Raw genomic sequence first — 26504 nt, 5'->3', positions numbered from 1 at the left:
CATGTTCTAAACCCACCACCTCTACCATTTAGCAGGACAAGAGCAGCAGATTCATGGGAACATCACCACCTGAAAGTTCCCCTCCAAGCCACTCACGATCCTGACTTGGAAATATATCACCATTCCTCCACTGTCATTGGGTCAAATCCTGGAACTCCCTCCCTAACAGCTCTGTGGATACACCTACATCACATGAACTGCAGCGGTTCAAGAAGGCAGATCACTACCACCTTTTCACCTGACAATTAGGCATGAGCAATAAATGTTAGCCTCACCGGTGACATCCACATCCCATGAATGAATGAAAAAAGGACATTATGGACATGAGTGTATCAATTGGGTTTTTGCAACAATCTTGCAACTTTATGTTATTTGTGCACTGATCCTGGATCACTAGTCCAACAACATGACCACTATGCTGCCACACCGATATGTGTTTTTGAATTGATTCAGGGTCTTTTCAGATTCAGTTTTGTTCAATAGGCAGGAAGGTGGGCAGGAACTTTCGCGACATGGATTTGTATTATTGTATCAGGAAATCTGCTAAACTCCTTCATCTCAAAGCATTACACGTAGCAGGACCATACAAACATATATCTACCCAGCAAGATCTTTTAACACCTTATGAATTTTTATTGTTTACTGAAATATTTGTGACATCAGTATTTTGTGTCTTATGACTTCTGCATATCCACTTATTTATATGTGTGTCCAATATTTTTAACCTGAACGTAATGATCTGTCAACATGTTATTTAGACAGGAGAATATGTGGGCATTTGGCAAGGCTTGCATGCATTATACAGGCTTCGTTAGTTCCATGGCATGTTGGCCCATGCATAATGATGCAGGTTTAAGCTCACAGGAGACTTGATTTACTTATGAAACTGCCACAGTTAAAAGTGTTGGCAAAAGCCCAAACAGTAACAAAGGTGACTTGTCTAGAAGTATACGGTGCCAGACCTTCTTGAAAGTTCTGAAGATGCCCAAGGCAACAACAGATGATACAAATTTTAAAGAAAAATGTATTTTCTGAAACACAGACTGACATTTAAAGAGAATTTCTTTTAAAACATCATTTTTAACCCAATGCACTTCCAAACATGACTTTATGGATTCAGACCTTCTATTCGAAAAGCAACACTCAAATATATGGAATTTTTCATTCAATTCTGATCCCTTTCATTGAATAAACCTTGTCACATGCAGTATGCTATTAACGAAAGTTTAAGTGCTATTCTTGTCATTTCTTCTGGAAAGCAGCATCAGTGTGAATTATAAGAGACAGCTTGAAACTGCCTCATGGAATTATTCTGTCTAAATAACACAGAAAGGTCATATTGATTGGAACTAAATCTATGTGTTGTGTAGTTGGAAGCAGATATACTTCAATTTATAATTTCAGCTCAAATTTGTGTTTTAACAATTTCATTTGTTAGTATTTTAAATAGGGACAATTAGGTCAGATTACTAGCATGTGGTTCACAATAACACCAAGAGCCACAGGTTCAATTTCCGTTCCAGCCAAGGTAGAGTTGGAACCTGCTTCAGTGAATGGAAGAGAACGGCAACCCACCACTGACAAAAACTGCCAAGAAAATAACTCAGGAGGAAGTATCAGCACAATAAGCCAAGGATCTCCCTTTGGGCAGAGCACACTTTTAAATAGTTGACTTATATACCTCATCTGATTTGACCCATGGCGAGCCATGGGTAATGGTTGTTTTGCAGTTTGGGGGATGGTAGAGAGTGGTGTTGCCCAGTAGTGTGGGTGTCCATCCCGCGACTGGGTAATCCACTGTGTGTATGTATGTGTGTGTGTGTGGGGGCGGGGGGTGGGGGGGGGGCGGGGGGGGGGGGGTGGGAAGGTGGTGAGTGGTGGGTGCGGTCGGTGGTTGCCTTCACCTTCGAAAGATGAAAGACCGTAAAAACAAACCGTACTGAGAGTTTAGATATTCTGGATAGATTGAGATACTGAATCAAATTCAGTGACTCCCAAGCATAGTCAGTTATGGAAAGCAATTCAATTAACAACAAGTAAAGTAATTAAGACCTTCATAATCATGAGGTGTCATTACTTTTGTTGAGAGATATAAATGACATGGATATTGGAATACATGGTAAAATTTCAAAGTTTACTGAAGATTCCAAACTTAGAGGCATGACAATGAGAAAGATATCAATCAACTGTCACAGAATACAAATAGTCTAGCAGAAGGGGCAAACACGTGACTGATGGAGTTTTATAGAGAGAAGTGCGAAGGCATTGCATTTTGACAGAAGGAATAGGGAAAGGCAATACAGACTGATTGGCACAGTTCAAAAGAGTGTATAGGGACAGAGAGACCTGGGAGTGCATGAGCATCGATCATTGAAGGTGGTGGACACATTGAGAGTTAACAAAGATTATGGGATCTTGGGCTTCATAAACAGAGACAAAACTGGGAAGTTTTGCTGAATTTCATTAATCTCTGTTTAGGCCAGAACTAGAATATTGAATCTAGTCATCGTACTTTCGGTAGGATGTGAGGGTCTTTGAGAGGATGTTGAGCAGATTTCACAGAATGGTTCCAGGGGTGATCTTTTAGCTCCAAGGTTACATTGGAGAAGCTGGGTGTGTTGTCCTTGAAGCATAGAAGATTGAGGTAATATCTGATAGAAGTGTACAAGATCATGACTGGCTTAGGTAACATCAACAAGTTCCCATTAGCTGATGATACAAGGACCAGGGTACACGGATTTAAGGGGGGTGTGAGGAAGATTTTTCTTGCTCAGTGACTGGTAAACACCTGGAACTCACTGCCCATGAGGGTAGTGGAATTAGAGACAATGAATGATTTCAAAAGGAAATTGGATGGACCATTGAGGGAAATAAACTTGTAGGGCAATAGGGTTAGAGGAGGGGAAATGGGAAAGATTGGATTGCTGCACTCCAGTGTGGATTAATGGGCTGTACTGAGTTTATAACTCAACCAAATCACTGCCTGAACATTTTCATTTTTGTAGTTTCCTAAAGAAAGATTTACTATTCCTAAATTTGCAAATTTGTGATCATCCAGCTCTAAATTTGGATGTCTCAGTTTCCCTGGTGCTGTTTAAGAAGGTTGTAAGAAGGATTGATAGAGGAAAATGAGTATATGGACTGGTGTACATCTTTCATAAGCAGTGTAGCTACTAGTGGATCTAATGTAGCTTACAAAAATATACTATTTTCTTGTTTGCAGTCATGAGAAAGAGCTGAGAATTCAGAATATCAATGTTTTGGAAAATAGTATCCATGAGAGATAAAACTGAGGGGCGGTTTCCACCCTCCCCTGGTGTGCCTTCCGGTAAACACAGTACCGGACTCTCCACATCGTGCCTTCCGGTGGCAGAGGTGGCTCACCCTTGGTCATTGGCAGGGTTTTCCGATCCCATTGATGCCTATGGTGTTTTGTGTGGATGTCCATCCCGCTACCGGGGAACCCACTGTATGTATGTATGTGTGTGTGTGTGGTGGGGGGTGTATATGTGTGTGTGTGTGGTGGTGGGTGGGGTGGGGGGGGGGAGTGGGAGGGAGGGTGGTGAGTGGTGGGTGCGGTTGGTGGTGGCCTTCACCTTCGAAAGAGGAAAGACCGTAAAAAAAAAACGTACTGAGAGTTTAGATATTCTGGATAGATTGAGATACTGAATGAAATTCAGTGACTCCCAAGCATAGTCAGTTGTGGAAAGCAATTCAATTAATAACAAGTAAAGTAATTAAGGCCTTCATAATCACGAGGTGTCATTTTCAGATGTTAACAAGGTGATTACCTAGAATTTCATAAGGATTCTCCTAATTCCCGCTACATTGACAGAAAAACAGCAGAAATATTTAGCTGATCATATCTTTATGTTCTATGCAAACATAAATGTGTGAAAAATGTACAGTGAAAGCTGCCTTCGGTTTATCTTTACCAGGAGAAGATGTGTTTACTATCGCATTCCCGTGTCAGTCATAACAGGAAATGAATATTGGTCAGACTCACAATTCTCACTTATCCATGCTAGAAGCATGTTCACATACAGGGCCTTGTCCGTTGCAGAGAGAAGGAGCATGTCCACACATTGCACCTTTTTCAACTAAACAATAGCTTGGGGAACTACCATTCCCTATTAATTCTCCACGGTAACACCTCAACGAATTAGAGTCGTCCAGCTTGGTTTGAATTTGAAAAAAAGTTTAGCAGTTAACTGTTCCATACTACATTTCCCATGGCAACATCTCTGCTAATCAGAGTCCACTTGCCAACCAATCAGCATTCATTTCTCATGCAGTAGAAATTGTTGTTCCTTTTACTACTGGTATTGCAAACTGTCCTAATGAGTGTAAGACAAAACGTTTTGAAAGCATGAGTGGGATTTTCCAGCCTCGCTTGCCCTGAAACCAGAAAATCCCACCTGAGGTCAATGAACCTTTCCATGGTCTGCCCCTCGCCCGCTACGATTCCTGTGGTGGGCAGAGTGGGAAAATTTGGTCCCATGTCTCTTTTTTCAGCAACACTCAAATGCGGAGAAATGGCAGATGGAATTTAATCTGGGCAATGCAAGGTGATGCATTTTGGTAGATCCAATTCAGGTAGGAGCTATAAAATAAATGGCAGAACAATCAGGAGCATAGACACACACAGAGATCTGGGAATACAGGTCCACAGATCCTTAAAAGTGGCAGCACTGGTGGAAAAGATGGTGAAGAAAGCATATGGCATCCTTGCCTTCATCGGACAGGGCATCGAGTATAAAAGTTATGTTACAGTTGTATAAACCGTTGATTAGGCCACGTTTGCAATCCTGTGTCCAATTCTGGTCACCACACTACCAGAAGGACGAGGAGGCTTTGGAGAGAGTGCAGAAAAGGTTTACCAGGATGTTGCCTGGTATAGAGAGTCTTCGTTATGAGGAGAGATTGAATAAACTGAGATTGTTCTCCCTAGAAAGACAGAGGTTGAGGGGTGACCTGAAAGAAGTTTATAAAATTATGAGAGGTATAGATAGGGTGAACAGTTGGAAGCTTGTTCCCAGGGCAGAAATGACAATTACAAGGGGGTACAAGTTCATGATAAGGGGGGGAAAAGGTTCAGTGGAGGGTGGTGGGGGCCTGAAATGAACTGCTAAGTGAGTTGGTTGAGGCAGTAATGTTAGCCACATTTAAGACTTATCTTGATAGGCATATGAACAAGCAGGGAACGGGGGATATAAACGGCTGGTTAGATAGGTAAACGTGATTGGCGCAGGCTTGGAGGACTGAAAGGCCTGTTCCTGTGCTGTTCTGTTCTTAGTTCTTTGATTAAATCCTTAACGTGTACTAGAAATACTCTGAGATGTTTTGAAATATTTTTAAACCAATAATTTCAAATTTCATTTCCCATGAACAATTTTAAGAGAATGTCAACATTGCTTGTAAAATAGGTAAGAAAGTGCAAGCAGTCACCAACACTCCTGGTGGTATTGCTCAGATCACACCTCACTGAGGCAGGACGTCTGCCTGAATGAGGAGCAGAAAGCCTCGTTCGGTCCTTAATCGTTCTCAGAAACCTTACAATTGGTAAAATTCTGCCTTGTTTCTAAATCTAAAAGGAAAATAATGTCATGTATTTATACACTGCTTTTTATGATCTCAGGATGATACTAAATGCTTTCTAGCCAATAAAAAGATGCAAGAATATTGGGCACTACTCTGGGCACCACACTTTAGGAAGGGCATGATGCCTTGCCCGATCCTGTAAAGTTGAGCCCTGTCATGGTCAGGCGGGAAGGCCACTCGGAATTTTATGAGCTTTCCCTGCAAATCCATCGGCGGAGGACTGCCCGATCATAGAAACATAGAAACCCTACAGTGCAGAAGGAGGCCATTCGGCCCATCGAGTCTGCACCCGACCACAATCCCACCCAGGCCTTACCCCCATATCCCTACATATTTACCCGCTAATCCCTTTAACCTACGCATCTCAGGACTCTAGGGGGCAATTTTTAGCATGGGCCAATCAACCTAACTCGCACATCTTTGGACTGTGGGAGGAAACCGGAGCACCCGGAGGAAACCCACGCAGACACAAGGAGAATGTGCAAACTCCACACAGACAGTGACCCAAGCCGGGAATCGAACCCAGGTCCCTGGAGCTGTGAAGCAGCAGTGCTAACCACTGTGCTACCGTGCCGCCCGATGATTCTAAATATCTCTGAAATGTGGTCATTTGTAATGTGGTCAATATTAATCTTGCTCCATTAGTATCCAAACCTGAAGCTTACGTCATGTTAATAAGAAAGGGATGAGTCAGTGGAGGCAGGAGTGGGGTTGGGGGGTCGGGGGGGGGGGGGGGAGGGGAAGGAGTTGGGGGCTTTATTAATGTAATGCCTGAGTGTTGTCATTATATAAAAGTCTGCAGCTAAGCTGGTGGCTCGGTTGTTAACTGCTCTGTCCAGCATGCAACTGAGCCATACCAAGCAGTAAGAGCCCAAGTTTGGTTCCAACTCTTTCTTACAATAAAGATGGTTATCACAGTTCTTTTAAAGGGAACTTAAAATGAAGAGATTTCCAGTTCCAGAGCATGCCTTGCTATTTAGTGTTTATTATGAGGAGTTCTTGAGCCCACTATCCTTATGGTTGCTTGATGCCTTAGGGTGTTAGAGAGGAATCATTGAGTTTTTCTTGATTTGACCAAACTTTCCTTCTTTGGGTTTCTTTGCTTTTCCAAGGATATTCAGAAATGATGAAGGATCTCCAAGATTACACTGTAGGGATGGAGTGGTCTTACTGGGCTTGTTTTTTTCTTTTTGTATAAGTTTTAATCTGAGTTTAGTTAGAAAGAACAAAGAACAAAGAAAATTACAGCACAGGAACAGGCCCTTCGGCCCTCCAAGCCTGCACCGACCATGCTGCCTGACTTAACTAAAACCCCCTACGCTTCCGGGGACCATATTCCCCTAGTCCCATCTCATTCATGTACTTGTCAAGGCACCCCTTAAAAGTCACTACTGTATCCGCTTCCACTACCTCCCCCGGCAATAAGTTCCAGGCACCCACTACTCTCTGTGTAAAAAATCTGCCTCGTACACCTCTTTTAAAACTTGCCCCTCGCACCTTAAACCTATGCCCCCTAGTAATTGACTCTTCCACCCTGGGAAAAATCTTCTGACTATCCACTCTGTCCATGCCTCTCATAATCTTGTAGTCTTCTATCAGGTCTCCCCTCAACCTCCGTCGCTCCAGTGAGAACAAACCAAGTTTCTCCAACCTCTCCTCATAGCTAATGCCCTCCATACCAGGCAACATCCTGGTAAATCTTTTCTGTACCCTCTCCAAAACCTCTACATCCTTCTAGTAGTGTAGCGACCAGAATTGAACACTACACTCCAAGTGCAGCCTCACTAAGGTTCTATAAAGCGTCAACATGACTTGCCAATTTTTAAACTCAATACCCCGGCCGATGAAGGCAAGCATGCCGTATGCCTTCTTGACTACCTTCACCACCTTACAAGATCCAGAATGAGGTGTTCCTATAGTGCAACACCACTTCTGGGCTAAAATGATTTTTTTTTTAAATCAGCCAACAGCCAGTGCCAATCATTGAAAATGCATGTGTGTAAGTGCAGAAGAGAAGTAAGTGCAGAAGAGAAGTGATCTCTGCTGCAATACATTCAAAATCTCGAGTCAAGCATGGCGAATGACCACTTGGTTAAGATATCGAAGGCTGTTTGCATCCATGTATCCCAGCATGTATTATCACAGGAATAAGTGTAGTCCATTGAGCCCATTGAGCCTGATCTGGCATCCAATTAAATCATGACCTGCACCCAACTCTATTTACCTGCCTTGGCTCCATAATCCCTTCATTTCCTTACCAAACAAAAACCCATTCACCTCAGGTTTGAAATCTCCAACTATACCATCATCCATAGCCTTGCTTGGGGAGAGGATTCCACATTTCTGTGTCAGCACCTTGAATTGAGAAAGGGGAAACTTGAGAAAATAAAATTGCAGTCCCTGTGGAAAGTAGAAGAAATGATTCCAATTACATTAATTTGGAATGGCCTGTAATTGATATGCTCCAGCAACAGTAACAGACCCAAAGCAATTTTGTCGAGCTACATTTAGAGACAAACATACCCCAAGGGCTCAGGAAATTCTGTGACTGCTTCATCATCTAACCTCAATCCTCCTGTGATATGTTTCCCCCAAGTGGTGAGACATAATTTCACTGGACTTAAAAATATGTTATATACTCATTTCAATTCATTGTCGCACAGAACAATACTTTGCATCACTGAATACAATAGAATTTCTGCAGTGCTCCACAAGTTGTGCCATGTTTGGCATCAAAACACAGAAACAATAGTACATCCCCACTGTCTATCAAAAAATGCTTGCTCAAGTGATAGAGTATTATAACTCAATCAGTAGCAATGCCACATTATCGGAAATCATGCGGTTGGTTCTCAGTATTCGACAATGTACCTACCAATAGTGCCATTGCTGATATGGTCTGATTGGCATGAAAGTAAATTTAATCTACAAATACACAGCAGAATGCCAAAACTTCCTGAAGTGGAGAGAAATGGAAAACAAGCAATTATTTCCAAAGACTGAATAAAAAAGTGAAGTAAACAGTTTGGGAAATAATTATTTCCACTTGATGCCCTTCACTTTAGGAAACATTGGTGAAATGCCCCAGGGTGCATAAAGAGCAAATCTATTTATTTCCCTACAAGCTAACAACAAAAACATTAGCGATTAATTTTCCATTTCTGAAAGGGCAGCAGCAATTCCATATGCTTGCTCTCTTGTTGTTTTTGTGTCTTTAATGCTAACAATGGTCACTGTACATGTCACACAATTGACCGTTCTCTTGTTAATAGGTGCGCATCAGAATATGTAAAGGAAAGAGACACACATCTATATTTTACAGCTATATCACAAAAGATCATGATAAATAATACATGATGTGACACTTTTGAGCACTTTATTATTTTTAGCGTATTACCTTAATGCCTTCCCAATGTAACTGTCCTTCAGATAAAATTTTATTCAATGAAGAACTCCTCAATGCTGACAGAGTAGTTCTGAAATACTGGAGGGCCATTTCCATATCATAAATGTAGAATTATACTTGCTATAAAGGGAAAAAAAAATAAATCAGTAAGACATTGTCATATTAATGGTAGAAAAGATGACAGTGTGACAGGCTATTTTTTATTCCCTTCATACAGCATTTTTAACTGACTTTATCTGGCCCATAGCAATTACGGCAATAATGTCGGGTTTATTATTGAGATAATCGAGAAACTAAACTACCATGACTAATGATAGTTTTGATTCAGATTCATTTTCCAGGATTTAACGATGCTGGATCTAGCATGGGAAACAGCTGATAGATAAATCCAGTGTCTGCACTGGAACATTTCTATTTGTTTACTGTTCAATTTTGCTGTGGAAAAGCAAAGATTGCAAACATCTCTTCAAATGGAAACTATCTGAGGAAAACACATGGATTCAATGCCAGCAGCCGTTAGGTAATCCTTCTGCTAACCCCTGAAGTCTATTCAAAAGGCCTGGTGCATTCTAATCTCGACAATACATCCCTTTCATGTGAGAGATTATTGAGCATTCTGCTCCCACGTGTGCTCTTAGTCTGCAGCCAGATGTAGGTGAAGAGAATGGTACGCAAAGCCCTTACACATGGGAATACATTTATTCAAAAACATTCAAAATGGCATTTTTGTTTTTCGCGAAAAACTAAGCAAAATCTGCTGAGATATAGAGACATAGAGACAAACCTTGGGGAAAAAAATGATGAACACCTGCGATATATGCAAAGGAAAATGGGCAATTCGTAGTTGGTTTGCTGAAGTTCAGATTTATCTTCTTTTACCCGAATTAAGCCTTCAAAATATTGTAAAATGATAGGTTAGGAATTTGGATTGGAAAGTTAATTCAAACGATGCGCCATTATGTATTATTAATTTAAGTTTCATTCACAGTTGATAAGAATCAAAGATGACGGAAGGATGATTCACAGCGAATGGGGTGGGATTTACCGCAAAACGCGCCATGTGTTTCACAGCAGTGGGAGACGACGGGATCTCCTGGTGCCACCGTTGTCGGTGGGATTTCCCATTGAACGCACCCCTGTAGTAAACCACTGTTAAGCTTATTGCCTGTGTGTGTGTGACATGCCTGGGCATGCCCCTGCCGGCCCTGCCTGAGACTCCTCCCCCCCTGGTCCAGGTATAAAGGTGACTGCTCCCCACCCCCCAGCCTCAGTCTCTGGACCAGTTCATCAGCATGGGTGTGCTCCAAGTCTTTTGCGAATAAAAGCCTATTTGTTCTTGCATACAAACTAGTCTTTGCTTGATTGATAGTGCATCAACCCCATGCCGCTGGGAAAACCACAGCAGGTGTGTGGAGTCGGCAGGACTGAAAGATTCTGCCAGTGTGAATGGCTGGAAAGTGCCATGTGTTGTTGACAATATACGTATTGAAATTTTATAGCGATCAAATGACTACCTCTAATATTTTCATCACTGATCATTGCATTGTTATGTTGAAAGGTTTAAATACATTGAACTCAATGCAATAGTTCATAGAATCATAGCAGCCCCACAGTGCAGAAGGAGGCCATTCGGCCCATCTAGTCTGCACTGACCACAATCCCACCCAGGCTCTATCCCCATAACCTTATGCATCTACGCTACCTAATCCCCCTGACACTAAGGGACAATTTAGCATGGCCAATCCACCTAAGCCGCACATCTTTGGACTGTGGGAGGAAACTGGAGCACCCAGAGGAAACCCACGCAGACATGGGGAGAATGTGCAAATTCCACACAGACGGTGACCCAAGGCCAGAATTGAACCCGGGCCCCTGGCGCTGTGAGGCAGCAATGCTAACCACCGTGCCACCGTGCTGCCCTTATCGCATTATAACCCAAGGTAAAATTTAAAATTTATCACCACCTTTATCAAAGTTTACATATCGCCACCATTTTACATTTTAACAAGAAAAACTGATAAGTATACTGTTGAGGATATTGATTGATGTTGAAAGGAATGCGAAAGGAAAAGTATATTAAATTTCACAGCTCATTATATACACATAACATTTGTCTATTCTCCAAAAAAAGTACTCTAGATAATTCCCAAGGCATCTTTTGTGGTCATTTACCTTGTTGTCATTTATCTCAAGAGGCTTGGAATACAAAAGCAGGGATGTACTTCTGAGGCTTTATAAAGCACTGGTTAGGCCCCATTTGGAGTACTGTGAGCAATTTTGGGCCCCACACCTCAGGAAGGACATACTGGCACTGGAGCGGGTCCAGCGGAGATTCACACGGATGATCCCAGGAATGGTAGGCCTGACATACGATGAACGTCTGAGGATCGTGGGATTATATTCATTGGAGTTTAGGAGGTTGAGGGGAGATCTGATAGAAACTTACAAGATAATGAACGGCTTAGATAGGATGGACGTAGGGAAGTTGTTTCCATTAACAGGGGAGACTAGGACGCGGGGGCACAGCCTTAGAATAAAAGGGAGTCACTTTAGAACAGAGATGAGGAGAAATTTCTTCAGCCAGAGAGTGGTGGGTCTGTGGAATTCATTGCCACAGAGGGCTGTGGAGGCCGAGACGTTGAGCGTCTTCAAGACAGAAATTGATAAATTCTTGATTTCTCGAGGAATTAAGGGCTATGGGGAGAGAGCGGGTAAATGGAGTTGAAATCAACCATGATTGAATGGTGGAGTGGACTCGATGGGCCGAATGGCCTTACTTCCGCTCCTATGTCTTATGGTCTTATGGTCTTATAATGAATCTTACTTTTATCTTATCATCAAAAGATAAGATACATTTAGTAATAGGAGGAAAACATTAGATCAAACAAACCTATTCTTTTCAGTTCAGCAATGAATGCCTATGAAAGCTGTTATTCCTACAACTGCTGGACTAGCTGCCCCTGGAACTATTCCTGGCCAAAGATCCCATTGTGCTTCATAGTATTGGCTAAATTTCCCATTATGCTTTGGGTCCCAGCTGTTCACAATGTATATCAATGATTTGGATGTGAGGACAAACTGTAATACTTCCAAGTTCAAGGATGATACAAAGCTAGGCGGGAATGTATGTTGTGAAGAAGATGTAAAGTGGTGACAGGAGGATTTGAACAGAATAGTGAGTAGGCAAGAACATGACAGGTGGAATATAATGTGGAAAAATGTGAGGTAATCTATTTTGATGGAAGGAACAGATGTACAGAGAATTTCCTAAATGGTAAGAAATTAGAAAGTGTAGATGTACAAAGGGACTTGGGCGTCCTTGTCCATAAGTCACTGAAGACTAACTGGAAGTACAAGCTAGTAGGAAGGCTGATGAAATGTTAGCGTTTATCACAAGAAGATTTGAGCACAGGAGTAGTGAGGTCTTGCTTCAATTGTATAGGAGCATGGTCAAACTGCACCTTTCGTACTGTGTGCAGTTTGGTCCCCTTATCTCAGAAAGAATATGATTGTCATAGAGGGAGTGCAATGAAGTTTCACCAGAGTTGTCCTATGAAGAGAGAATGGGCAAACTGGGCCCGTATTCTTTAGAATTTTGAAGACTGAGAGTTGAAACCTACAAAATACTTAAAGGAACAGACAGAGTAGGTGCAGATAAGGGGTGCGATTCTCCCCAAAAAATTTGAAGTGTCAAATTTGTGTAAAAACTGGAGTAAATCCCACTGTTTTTTTTTCAGCGGGATTTTCAAAATGGTTCTCCCACCCTTTGTGCACTGCTAAGTGCACGAGAGCGAATCTCATTAAAAATCAGGGGGCAGGGCCTATTCTCACCCGAGAGGCTGGCAGCATAGCACTGAGTGGGCCACTGTGTATGCGTCAGCCTGTCAGCGCCGAGATCGATGCATGCGCAGTAGCCCCATACTGCCGGCCTCCCGATCGCTGGCTAGCACAGCAACCCCCATCACTGGCTGTGCGACCTCCCCATGCTCTGATCACTAGCCTACCATATCCGGGCCAGCCTTGCCTCTCCCCCTCCCCCCCTCTTCCCACCCCTCTACCCCCACTAGCAGTCCCGACTTCCCAGTCCTGTCAACAATCCCCCCCACCCCCCGCAATCCCAAACACTCACCCCCTGCATCCTCAACCCTGGCTGATTCCCCCACCCTGATGGCCAGCCCCGATTGCTGGCCTCCCTCTCTCTGCCACTGCCGTGTGCAGAGTGGCAGAGGGACCCCCCACCCCCACCGACCTCCGCCCCAGAGACACTTCCCCCTATAGGCCCCGTCCCCTATACGCTCCCCCGCCCCCCCATTGGCACTACCCAATGCCTGATGGACAGTGCCACTTTGCCCCTTGGGCCGTTCCGGGGACCAGGCTGGCCCTTACTCCCAATCTCCATGGCCCCCCTTCACTCCAGCGGGGTTGGGCCATCTGTTCCCTGCCAGTGGGAAGCTGTTGTAAACCCCGCTGGGACGGGAGGGGGGGGCGCGGGTGGGGATCCACAGGACAGGTTAGCCAGCCTGGAGACTTCATTCCCAGGCCCGCTATTGCTTTGCTAATGCCCATTAGCATAATTTATACAGCTCCATGCCAATTTCTGGCACGGAGCTGACAGTGCCGGACATCCGGCAGCTGGAGACTCGCGGAGGCCGTGGCGCCCCATGGGAAATCCGCTACACGGCTTCGGCTTGAATGTCCCGGCCTGCCGCACTGCTCTAGCTAGGAGCATCACCCCCAAGATGTTTTACTTGGTTGGGGAGTCTCGAACCAGGGGGCCCAATTTCAAAATAAGGGAGATGCTACTTCGGACCGAGATGAGGATAATGGGTGTAAAAGGCAGTGAAGTGTCTGATTAACCATGATCGTATTGAATGATGGGACAGGCTGATGGGCCAAATGGCCTACTCCTGTTCCTATGTTCTTAAAGAACTCCCATAATCACATTTGTCCATTTTAAAGCTATTAATGCACATGTCACCCACATGCCTGCATGGAGGGAGGGGGTGGTGGGGAGGAGGGGGGGGATGGAGTGATGGGGGGGTGGGAAGAATGCCCACTCTTTGTTGACCAGAGTGCCACTCTGATCAGGGGGGGTGGGGGCAGGCGGGGGGTGGGGGGGGGGGGGGGGGTGGTTTGGCGGGTGGTGGTGGTCACCATTTTGACTTGGGGGGAGGGGTAGGGGACATGTCTCTGACCATGGAGATCGGGCCGCCATTTATTCTCTGAAAAGCCGGGCTTAATTTTGTGTCCATCCCACCTGACAGGTGCTTCCAAAGCCAGTGGTTTTCTTGCTGACCTGGGCACTCAGTCCCGATTCGGGAGAATCAGGCCCCACGTATTGCTACAATCAAGCCAATCATCTACACCTATGCATTGCTCTTGACAAAATTGTCCCTCCAATCCACACTCCCAGACAAATGGAGCAGATTATGTTATTGGTCTGAAAGGTTGGGGGCAATGTTACCCGAGTCAAACTGTCTCCTTTCAATAATATAAGCTGAATGACACAATGGCTACTGGTAGAGAAACCCAAACACCTGGATTCCTTTTCCATTCTCCACTGCCTCTTTTAGGTAGAATCATAGATTCCCCACAGTGCAGAAGGAGGCTATTTGGCCCATCGAGTCTGCACCGACCACAATCCCACCCAGGCCCTATTCCTGCAACCCCACGTGTTTACCTGCTAATCCCCCTGACACTAGGGGCAATGTAGGATGGCCAATCAACCTAACTTGCTCATCTTTGGACTGTGGGAGGAAACCGGAGCACTGGGAGGAAACCCACACAGACACGGCGAGAACATGCAAATTCCACACAGACAGTGACCGAGGCTGGAATTGAACCCTGGTCCCTGGTGCTGTGAGGCATCAGTGCTAACTGTGCCACCGTGCCACCCGCGACACCATACCGCCGGTAGTTGCACGTGCTGTCCTGGATAAAGGCAGGTGGCTTTATTGATGTTCACAGTGGGTGCCTCCCAGGCTGCTGGTGTTGTTAAGAGTGTGATTACTGCTGCTGTTGTCATCCAGATTGCCATTGCTCTGAGGATTTGTCTGAAACACAATTGTTAAGTGAGCTGCTGGTTGCTTTCCTGCTGACAGAAACAGACTGTGCGATATAAGGTTTCATCTGTGACCAATGCTTCCAAACCTACATATGTGTTGCTAGCAATCACCATCCAGTAAGTCCTTTGCCATCACAGGATAGATCCTGGTGCTTTTCTGCTGCCCCCTTAACCGTCACCTTATCTTTCACTTCTAACATGTCTTGGGGAAACTGCTCCCCATCACTTTTTTCAAATTCTGCTTCCTCCTGCTCCTATCTCACTCCGGACCTCAATTCGTTTGGCGCAATGCAATCTACAATGCACCTTCTAATCCTATCTTTCAATGTCCCACTGCCTTCACTTCCAGCAGCAGTTCCCTCAGGGAGCCACTTAACACAGCCTGTCATCATAGTGTTAATCCTGCAGCCCTACTTCTTGTAGCTCGCAGGCACATTAATATGGTCAGTAATACCTCCACCCATCCTTTTTAGAAGGACTTAGAAGAATGAGGGAGGGGGGGGGGATCTTATAGAAACATCGAAAATTATAAAGGGAATAGATAAGATAGAAGCAGGGAGGTTGTTTCCACTGGCAGGTGAAGCTAGAACTAGGGGACATAGCCTCAAAATAAGGGGGAGCAGATTTAGGACTGAGTTGAGGAGGAACTTCTTCAAACAAAGGGTTGTGAATCTGTGGACTTCCCTGCCCAGTGAAGCAGTTGAGGCTACCTCATTGAATGTTTTTAAGACAAAAGTAGATGGATTTTTGAACCTTAAAGGAATTAAGGGTTATGGTGAGTGGGCAGTTGGTGGAGCTGAGTCTACGAAAAAATCAGCCATGATCTTATTGAATGGCGGAGCAGGCTCGGGGGCCAGATGGCCTACTCCTGCTCCTAGTTCTTATGTTCTTATGTTTTCCCACTCTCCATCTTGTGGTAAATTGTTATGAAGTACTACTTCTTCTTAACCTTCAATTGTCTCAACCAAAGACTCCTTGTATCTTTATGTTAATTTTTTTTATCCCACTCCCACCCTGCATCATGATCATCTTCAAAATCTCTTAAAATCAGTCAGTGTCTCGATTACATTAATTGTTTAAAAATGTTTTGTTACTCCTTAGACCCTAATAACCATTTCATGCCAAAGGGAATCGTGTCTCTCGATCTTTGCTGTTGCCCCCAGTACAGATTCAGGATGGGATTTTCCTATCCAGACCACCACGGGAATCGTACTGAGCGGGACATGGACCATGCAAAAATCCATTGACCTCGGGTGGGATTTTCTGGTCTTGGGACGAGCGCAGTCGGAAAATGCCGCCAATGTCTCAGGTGATCGCCAGATTATCAAATTCAGTTTGTCCCCTAATGTTATCTGCTACCCTTAATCATTTCCTTAGACTATCTGACACATGCAGTAGTTACCATCTTATCTCATTCAGTTTGTCTGGAGGGGCTTTACAGTCCAATCAAATATTGTCATAATGGGCGGAATTTTACCGGCACGTTCGCCCGTGTTTTGCACGATCCCGCCCGAGGGCAATGGAGAATGCCGTTCTCCGAGCCTCGCTTGCGTCCGAAATCAGGGCGGATGTGCCAGTAAAATTCCGGCCAATATCTTTAAAAAAAGAAATCAAACATTTCTATTTGATTCAAGGCATTAACATGTTTTGCTTTCTTGCCTTCTTTCCCTTAAACCACATTTTCCTTTCCTCAAAAGTGACCATCAGATTGTACCTGACCTTTTTTATTCCCTATAGTACAGAAGGAGGCCGTTCAGCCCATCGAGTCTGCACCGACAACAATCCCACACAGGCCCTATCCCCGTAGCCCCACGTATTTACTCTGCTAATCCCCTTGACACCGAAGGGGCAATTTATCATGGCCAATCAACCTAACCCCACACATCTTTAGAGTGTGGGAGGAATGGTTGAGGACTCTGGGTTTGTACTTGTTGGAGTTTAGAAGGATGAGGGGGGATCTTACTGAAACTTGTAGAATACTGCGAGGCTTGGATAGAATGGATGTGGAGAGGATGTTTCCACTAGTAGGAAAAAAAGGAGAACCAGAGGGCACAACCTCAGACTAAAGTGATGATCTTTTAAAATAGAGATGAGGAGGAATTTCTTCAGCCAGAGAGTGGTGAATTTGTGGAACTCTTTGTCACAGAAGGCGGTGGAGGCCAGGTCATTGAGTGTCTTTAAAACAGGTGTAGATAGGTTCTTGATTAATAAGGGGGTCAGGGGTTATGGGGAAAAGGCAGGAGAATGGGGATGAGAAAACTATCAACCATGATTGAATGGCGGAGCAGACTCCATGGGCCGAGTGGCCTAATTCTGCTCCTATGTCTTATGGTCTTATAAACCAGAGCACCCAGGGGAAACCCATGCTGATGTGTAGGTTCTCTGATCCTGCTGTAGTGAATGGAGATTTGGCTGAGCACCAAATTCACCGTCCTTGCCTATAGCGGCGACAGGGTGTGAACAGCTGGAAAGTTCTGGCCATCTTCTTTAACTTAGCTGACATCATCAATTTTCAAAGGTAACTTGCTGAAAGGTCTGATATTCATTGGTCAGTGCATTTATCTCAGATCTCCTCTTAGCAAGCAGAAGATAACAATTGGCCCGAATGGATTGTTTCATTGTCTTTAAAAGTAAAATGAAGCCTCTAAACCATGATGATGCTATGGCATTGAAAATCTTGAGATAAATCCTCAGATTCTTAAAGCTGCTGGAACTCTTGCTATAATTGTGGTTACCTCTTAATAAAGCATAAGGGTTCATTCTGCTTGAGGCGAAATGGAATAATTCAGCAGCCTGAAAGCTCATGCTGATATTGGAAAGTTAATTCCCTGTGAGCTTGCAAGAGAGTGGTGCAAAGACTGGTTCATCTCAAACACAGGAAAAGCCTATTGTGTCTTTACAGCACATTTGAATTGTTGACTGAAAATCTCAATTCAGACCTTATATATTGAAACATTGGTTTGTTTGATTATATTGTCCTAATAAATACACTAATTAAATAAACTTTAGACACTAACAAATAAACTTTAAACTTTGAAACTTTAAACTTTAATCCGATTTATAATCCTTAGTGTGAGATCTTTGACTCAAATTCTGGAATTTTCCTGCCATTTCTACTAGCAGAGTCTTCCGGTCCCATAGATGGTGAGCACCCATCCACCCCCCCGCCCCGCAGCACCCACCCCCCCCCCACTGTTTGTTTCCCGGCAGCCGGGGGGAGGGGTGTAGATAATGGGAAACCTAAAGTAAAGCTAAAGTTTATTTATTAGTCACAAGTAAGGCTTACATGGACACTGCAATGAAGTTACTGTGAAATTCCCCTAGTCGCCACACAGACAGTGCGGGTCAATGCATCTAACCAGCATGTCTTTCGACTGTGAAAGCAAACTGGAACACCTGGAGGAAACCCACGCAGACACGGGGAGAACGTGCAAACTCCACACAGACAGTGACCCAAGCTGAGAATCGAACCCATGTCCCTGGCGCTGTGAGGCAGCAGTGCTAACCGCTGTGTCACTGTGCTGCCCACCTTGCTGACAGCGGAAGGATCAGAAGATTCCGCTGCCAGCCAATGGCGGGCTGCCTCCGCTGCTGTCAAACACATCAGAAAATCCCACCCAGAGGCTGGACTCTTATCACCATTCATGCCGACAGGATTTTCCCTTCCTGCTGCACTGAATGGAGATTTGGCTGGCCGCCAAATTCTCCGACCTCGCTGTGGCAGGAGCGTGGCATGAACGGCAGGTAGGATCGCACCCAAAGCTCCAAAATTCCACACACAAATAATAATTCAGGGAAGAAAACACATTAAAGCTCACACACATTCTTCATTGCACACAAACACAAACATATATAAAGATATATACATTTCCAATCTTATAACATTTATTTTAACAATTTCAAACTTTCATACTCTAAGTGAAACCTCAAGTAGCAATGGGGGAGAAAGAAATCTTCCAGATTTCTACAAAATGGCCAAAGCTCACGTTTCCTCAGCCCATGTTTGTCTCTGTTCGTTCCACCCCTAGGGGTAACTCGCTCTCTCTCTCTCTTTTTCATTCTCTCTCGAGAACAAAAGCTTTAGTGACTTAGATTAATTAAAATACTTTTTCACCTTTTAAATTATCTACCAAAAAAATTCAGTGAGCGATCCTTCATGTCCCCAATCTAAATTTTATCCGACATGGCTGTCGTAATGTTTACAATCTGACTACTACCAGTTAGGAAATGGTCCTCCTATGTTACCCTGCCAATTCGTGCTCAGAAGGAGTCCTTTTGCCTGTTGGTTAGGAAGCGGTGCTATCCCATTATGCCCCATTGGTTAGGAAATGGTTCTTATCCTTTTACCCTGCTGGTTCTTTAGGAAACAATCCCACTCAATTTACTCTACCAGTTAGCAAACAGTTCTTGCCATTTTACCCTGCTGGTTCATTAAGAAATCATCCCAGCCGTCTTAGAAACATAGAAAATAAGAGCGGGAGGAGGCCATTTGGCCGATTGAGTCTGCTCTACCATTCATTATGATCATGGTTGACCATCCAAATCAATAGCCTTATCCCGCCTTCTCCCCTTCTCCTTTGATAACCTTCGCCCCAACTGCTATGTCTCGCTGCTTCTTGAAAACCTTCAATATTTTGGCCTTAACTACTTTCTGTGGCAGTGAATTCCATAAGCTGACCACTCTCGTGTGAAGAAATTTCTCCTCATCTCTGTCCTAAAATGTCTACTCTGTATCCTCATACTGTGACCCCTGGTTCTGGACACCCCTACCTTCAGGAACATCCTTCCTGCATGTACCCTGTCTACTCCAGTTAGGATTTGCTAGGTTTCTATGAGATCCCCCCTTATCCTTCTGAACCTCAGCGAATACAATCCTAACTGACTCATGCCAGTATTTTACCGCCTTGCCCGCCCGAGGCCAACAGAGAATGCCATTCTGCGAGCCTCGCCTGCCCTGATTCCGAGGCAGGTGACGGTAAAATTCAGCATCAATTTCTCCTCAAACGCCGGTCCTGCCATCCCAGGAATCAGTCTGGTAAACCTTCTCAGCACTCCCACTAGAGCAAGAACATCCCTCCTCAGATAAGGAGAGCAAAACTGCACACAATATTCCAGATGTGGCCTCACCAAGGCCCTATATAATTGCATTAATAGATCATAAGAACATAAGAACATAAGAAATAGGAGCAGGAGTAGGCCATCTAGCCCCTCGAGCCTGCCCCGCCATTCAATAAGATCATGGCTGATCTGAAGTGGATCAGTTCCACTTACCCACCTGATCCCTATAAACCCCTAATTCCCTTACCGATCAGGAATCCATCTATCCATGATTTAAACATATTCAACGAGGTAGCCTCCACCACTTCAGTGGGCAGAGAATTCCAGAGATTCACCACCCTCTGAGAGAAGAAGTTCCTCCTCAACTCTGTCCTAAACTGACCTTCCTTTATTTTGAGGCTGTGCCCTCTAGTTCTAGTTTCCTTTCTAAGTGGAAAGAATCTCTCCATCTCTACCCTATCCAGCCCCTTCATTATCTTATAGGTCTCTATAAGATCCCCCCTCAGCCTTCTAAATTCCAACGAATACAAACCCAATCTGCTCAGTCTCTCCTCATAATCAACACCCCCCATCTCTGGTATCAACCTGGTGAACCTTCTCTGCACTCCCTCCAAGGCCAATATATCCTTCCGCAAATAAGGGGACCAAACCCTGCCCTTGTACTCAAATCCTCTCACAATGAAGGCGAACATACCATTTGCCTTTTTTACTGTCTGCTGCATCTGCATGCTTACCTTCAGCGACTGGTGTATGAGGACGCCCAGGTCTTGTTGCACATTCCCCTCTCTTAATTTACGGCCATTCAGATAGTAATCTGCCTTCCTGTTTTTGCTACCAAAGTGGATAACCTCACATTTATCCAAATTATACTGCATCTGGCAATCATTTGCCCAATCACTCAACTTGTCCAAATCACACTGAAGGATCTCTGCATCCTCCTCACAGCTCACCCTCCCATCCAGTTTACCCTACCAGTTAAGAAATGGTCCTTGCTGTTTTATCCTGCTTATTAGTTAGGAAACTGCCCTTGCCACTACCCTGCCACTTCTTGTTCATCACACCTTACCTTGAGAACAAGTACAATTATCTCTTCCTTCTTCTTCACCCAAGGAACCAAATCAGGCTCGTGACGTCATGTTACCTTTAGTTACTACACTCACAGACACCAATGCTGGTTCAGGTCCTCAGACCAACTCATCAGTTCGAATTCTGACTGTCTTACCTAATAGTTGGGAAATGAACATGCTCAGTCCTTTGCTGTTAGTGTTCAATCTGGTGCCAGTGACCGATATTGTGATGATCCTGCTGATTATACCAGTTGTTGTGATGAAAATAACCACTCCACTTTTGAGTAAATAAGGACTTTATTTCACAAGTGTATGCAGGAGAACCACAGCTTGCCTTGGCGCCTCGCTCAATAATACAGGTTTTTCTGCACATATTTATCATCCTTATCTTCCTACTTTTAGTTATGATGCGTTGTATTAATTTCTTAACTAACCATACTATTCGATCAGCAGATCTTTCCATTATCTCAGCGCTCAGCCTTTGGAATAGACAAATGCAGTTATGAGAGGTCTTTCTAAACATGGTTTAGAAAGACTTCCTTCCAACCTCCTTCTTGTACTGTTGAGCAATGAATGTCTGTGAAAGCTGTTATCGTTATAACTGCTGGGGTAGGTGCTCCTGGAACTATAGAATCATAGAATCTCTGCAGTGCAGAAGGAGGCCATTTGGCCCATCAAGTCTGCACCAATCACTGTCCGACCCAGATCCCTGTTCCTGTAACCTCACACATTTATCCTGCTAATCCCCTTGACACTAGGGTCAATTTAGCCAATCAACCTAATCTGCGCATCTTTGGATTTCAAGAGAAAACCGGAGCACCTGGAGGAAACCCACACATGCACAGGGAAAACTCCACACAGACAGTGAAGTGACCTGAGGCCGGAATTGAACCCAGGTCCCTGGCGCTGTGATCAGCAATGCAACCACTGTGTCACTGTGCTGCTTGGCTAAGAATCCCATCATACCTATTGTAAGGTTTAGGGTTTTGAGGTATCGAACACTTCAAATTAACAAGACCTCTAAGGTCTGAATTATTAATCTGTCACACTAGGGTCCTCAGTTCTGCTTGACCTACAAGTTATAAACAATTAGTATTTATGAATTGAGTAGAATTTATTGAACAAGATACTACATATATTTAACAAGAAGCAGTGGAGACAATATAGAAGTTTCTAATCTCGCAAGAACCTATGAATATCTGGTGTTGTCAGGATAGACAATGTCTCTCTCTTTTATCTTTGGAGTGATGTTGAACTGAGTCCAGAAGAGTCATTGAATTGAATTGATTTATTATTGTCATGTATTGCGATACAGTGAAAAGTATTGTTTCTTGTGAGCTATACAGACACAACATGCTGTTCATAGGGTACATAAGGGAAAAGGAAAGGATAGGTGCAGAATATAATGTTACAGATAGGGTGAAGAGAAAGGTCAGCATAATATGTGATAGGATCATTCAAAAGTCTGATGGGAGCTGTTCTTGAGTCAGTTAGTACGTGTTTTAGACTTTTGTCTAAATGGAAGAGTATGGCTGGAATTTTATCGCTCGCCTGCCCCAGGAATTGGAGCGGGTGAGGGGTGGAGCATGGAATGGTCCCTTGACCTTAAGTGGGATTTTCCAGTTTCGGGATGAGCAAGGCCATAACATCCCGCCCAGTATGTCCAGGGTGCGTGGGGTCCTTGGTATTGCTGGCTGCTTTCCCAAGGCAGTGGGAAGTGTAGATAGAGTCAATAGATGGGAAGCTGGTTTGTGTGATGGACTGAGCTATGTTCACAACCCTTTGTAGCTTCGTGAAGTCTTGGTCAGAGCAGGAGCCAAACCAAGCTGTGGTGCATCCAGAAAGGATGCTTTCTATGGTGTATCTGTAAAAATTGGCGAGAGTCATGGCTTACATCCCAAATTTCCTTAGCCTCCTGAGAAAGAAGAGGTGGGCTTTCTTAACTATAGCATCGGTGTGCAGGGACCAGCATAGATTGTCGGTGATCTGTCATACTCCAGAAGTCACAGTATTACTGTGCTAACAGGGACTACATTTTCTCAACTTTTATGCCTCAGTCTACCATTCTTCCTTCCTTTTATGGGGATGTTCCAAATTCATTTCTCCTATTGGCTAAAAAGTGCAACTCATCTTGTGTCACCCGACCTCTATAACAAGAGCCATACAGACGAGAGACAAGTGTTCATCCTTTTAATTCCTGACCCCCTCAGAATTTACATTGCATTGCAAATATTTAATGCATCTCTTCCAGATATAAAGAAGACATGAAGAAAGTCACATTCTCTTGTCAACATATTTTAACCCAAGCCCCATACTAATCTATTAAGATCATAAGTTAAGACCACTTCTTATCATGATATCAGAGAATAAAAAATTTCTGTGGTACAAATCAATTAAAGCAATATATTGTTTGTTTAAATGTAAGTGTCATTTTAAGTTCAGACTGCTCTTAGCCATTCTTTCAAACTGATCTTAAAAAAACACCTAATTGTATTGCGGACCATTAAGACACATACAGCTGCTTTAACTCAACACTTAAAGCAACTCTGTTACAGAATTCAAAAAAAATCTTCACAAACATCTCCTTCCTGTTCCCCCATTACCTCGATTATTAATTGTCAAACAGAAATTCAAACCAACCCTTTTAAAATTGGCTAAGAAATAAATTCCAAATATATTACAGATTCCAAATATTATTAGAATTATCAAAATCTTAGACTAAAGTATTGGCTAAATTTCCCACCATGTTTAGAAAGACCTCTCATTTGTCTATTCCAAAGCTATTAATGCACGTTTTAACATCAATCTTAATAAAGTTATTACATTTGCCCAATTCAGTGGAAACTGCGGGGGCAATTCTCCCATCGCGACCCCCAAATTTTCTGGCGGTTCGGGTTGGAAGACATGCATGTCGGCCATTTCACAGGTTCTCCGCGAACGTTTATGACCCGCGCGCATCTCCCAACTGGAAAAAAATGGCGCCGCCGGGACTGCGCTGAAAAGCGGCATTTCGCTGATTTGCATTACTTACTATACCTTAGCACGCCATTACCAGGATCGACACGGCAATCTCCGCCCACGTTTGCGTCTCCAACCTCTTTGGCGTGATGCCACTTTGGCGCGAATCAGAGTAAATATATAAAAGTCTCAACCTGGCGTTTCAGCCTTGAACTGGCGTGAGGAGGTAAGTGCTGTTAGCAGAGCGCGGGGGGTTGTTGTCGGCAGGCCCTGAAGATGCCTGGTGGGCTTCCTTCTGCTGTCTTCAGGTGCTGGCCCATGGACCAGTGATATCTGGGTTGGGGGGGATGGGGAGTGCTTCTATTTTCCCAGAACTCTCTGGGTGAGGGTCCGTGAAATAGTCCTTCCCCTCAAGGCCAACGCTGTAGCTCAGTGTGCAAGGCACCCTCAAGGAGTCCTGCTTAGCCTTCCCGTCCCGGGCAGTGCTGTAGCTTAGTGGGGGAGGCTCTCTGAAGGAGTGCTGCTCAGCTTTCCCCTTGAGGGCAGCGCTGTAGCTCAGTGAGGCTCTCTGAAGGATTCCTGCTCAGCCTTCCCCTCCAGGGCACTGTGCAGTGGCATTATCTTGCCGTGAGGTGTGGTCAGGGACTCCACTGAGTGCTGGGGTTCCGGGGTGGGGGAGGAGTGCACCATGTGCAGACTGAGGCCTAACCAGGTGAAGCAGCTGCTGTTCCAGGCCGGGGTGCAGAGGTTCAGACACGGACTGCACGGAATCTGCTGTCACTGGGCACCCATCTGGTGATGATTTGCAGTCTGTCCCTGCCCAGTGACACGGACCAGCAACACACGCCTGTAACGGATGCTGCAGTTGCACACATGGCAATGGCTCAAGGGTGCGCAGTGCCCATGGCTGCTCACCGACCTGCAGAATGAGAATCTCACACAACTCTAATTGGGTCAAGCATAGCACCATAGATTGTGTGGTGTCGCCAATACCCACAAGTGGGGGTACTGGCTCAAGTGAGGGATTGGGGTGATGCTGGGTCTATGCAGCCAATGACATTAATTCTTCATTCTTTGCTCTTTCCAAACCCCACTGTGCAGATGGATCTCGGACTGATCAATCTGGAGCTGGCCATTATGGCGGTGGCAGAGATGGAGGAGGAGGCGGCTCAGGAGGTGGCAGGCATGGAGAGACCACCACAGGAGCAGCCACTACCAGCCCCTCAGGAACGAGGGCAGGGGGCTGCCGCTGAGGGCTCGGGGGTTGAGCAGGTCCCAAGAGGGTGCACAGATAGTGGAGGGTGCTGAGGGCAAGGAGGTACAGGCCCCGCAATTCATTCAAGGCCCTCGTAGGGGAGATGTGCAGTCACCAGCTGCACCTGTCCAAGGCCATGGTGCGGCATCTTTGTGAGGTGCTCTCACACCTGGCACCTCAGGGAGGGGCGGCCACCCACTCCCTATTGACGTGAGGGTTATGGCAGTCCTGAATTTTTACACCTCTGGCTCATTTCAGGCACCCAGTGGTGACCTAGCTGGGATCTCCCAGGCCTCCATGCACAGTGTGCGGCAGGTCACAAATGCCCTGTATACCCGGGCAGGGCAGTACATAAATTTCGATGTGGGTCGTGCACAGCAGAAGGCTCAGGCTCTCGGCTTCACTGCCATTGCTGGGATTCCCAATGTCCAGGTAGCAGTGGACGGGACACACATCGCCTTGCAGGTCCGACGTGCAGGACCACAGCAATTTGTGAACAGGAAGGGGTTCCACTCAATGTGCAGATCATGTGTGACCATCTCATGCGGATCATGCAGGTCGATGCACGCCATCCAGGGAGTGTCCATGACAGCTTTGTCCTCAGGCAGTCGGACATCCCTGGGCTCTTTGAAGACCAGCCCAGGCTCCCGGGATGGTTACTGGGCAACAAGGATTACCCATTAAGGTGATGGTTCATAACGCCTGTACGGAGGCCTGAGACCGAGGCGGAGACCCGCTACAACGAGGCCCATGCAGCCACCCGGTCCATCGTAGAGCAGTGCATCAGCCTGCTGAAGAGGTGGTTCCGCTGCTTGGACCGCTCTGGGGAGGCCCTCCAGTATGACCCTGTGAGTGCTTCAGGCATCATCATCACTTGCTGCGCTCTGCACAACATCACCCAGCAGCGGGGAGACCAGCTGGAGCAGGAGGAGGAGGAGGAGCGGCGAGGGGGACGAGGTGGACATCCCGCCATATGGAGAGCTGGAGGAAAGAGGGTGGACGGCAATGGTAGGTGTCCGGCAGGGAAGGGCAGCGAGGCACGCCTTGATTGCAGCCCGCTTCACCTAGCTGGGGCTGTGCAGTGAGGGGGCTGCA

The 26504-nt window shown here is 45.1% G+C and overlaps 1 protein-coding gene across 12 annotated transcripts in view; it reads right to left on the bottom strand.

Annotated features, from left to right (window-relative positions):
- Window positions 1–26504, bottom strand: part of LOC144502550 (uncharacterized) — an 89371-nt gene that overhangs the window by 49235 nt on the left and 13632 nt on the right. For 2 of the 12 annotated variants that reach the window (XM_078226755.1, XM_078226916.1), the window contains 3 exons: window positions 9792–9897; window positions 8999–9127; window positions 7860–7956 (listed from right to left, as the gene is read on the bottom strand). In XM_078226755.1, coding sequence (XP_078082881.1) covers window positions 7860–7956; window positions 8999–9103 — 202 coding nt within the window. In that variant the 5' untranslated portion in view covers window positions 9104–9127; window positions 9792–9897. Of the gene's footprint in view, window positions 1–7859; window positions 8002–8998; window positions 9128–9791; window positions 9898–26504 lie in introns of all 12 variants that reach the window. The other 10 variants (XR_013499389.1, XR_013499392.1, XM_078226674.1 and 7 more) reach the window with 7 other exon arrangements.

The sequence above is a fragment of the Mustelus asterias genome, chromosome 1 (assembly GCF_964213995.1).
Source record: "Mustelus asterias chromosome 1, sMusAst1.hap1.1, whole genome shotgun sequence".
Classification (NCBI taxonomy): domain Eukaryota; kingdom Metazoa; phylum Chordata; class Chondrichthyes; order Carcharhiniformes; family Triakidae; genus Mustelus; species Mustelus asterias.
Note: the sequence above shows the minus strand (reverse complement) of the source record. Positions and strands in the feature narration are given on the sequence as shown.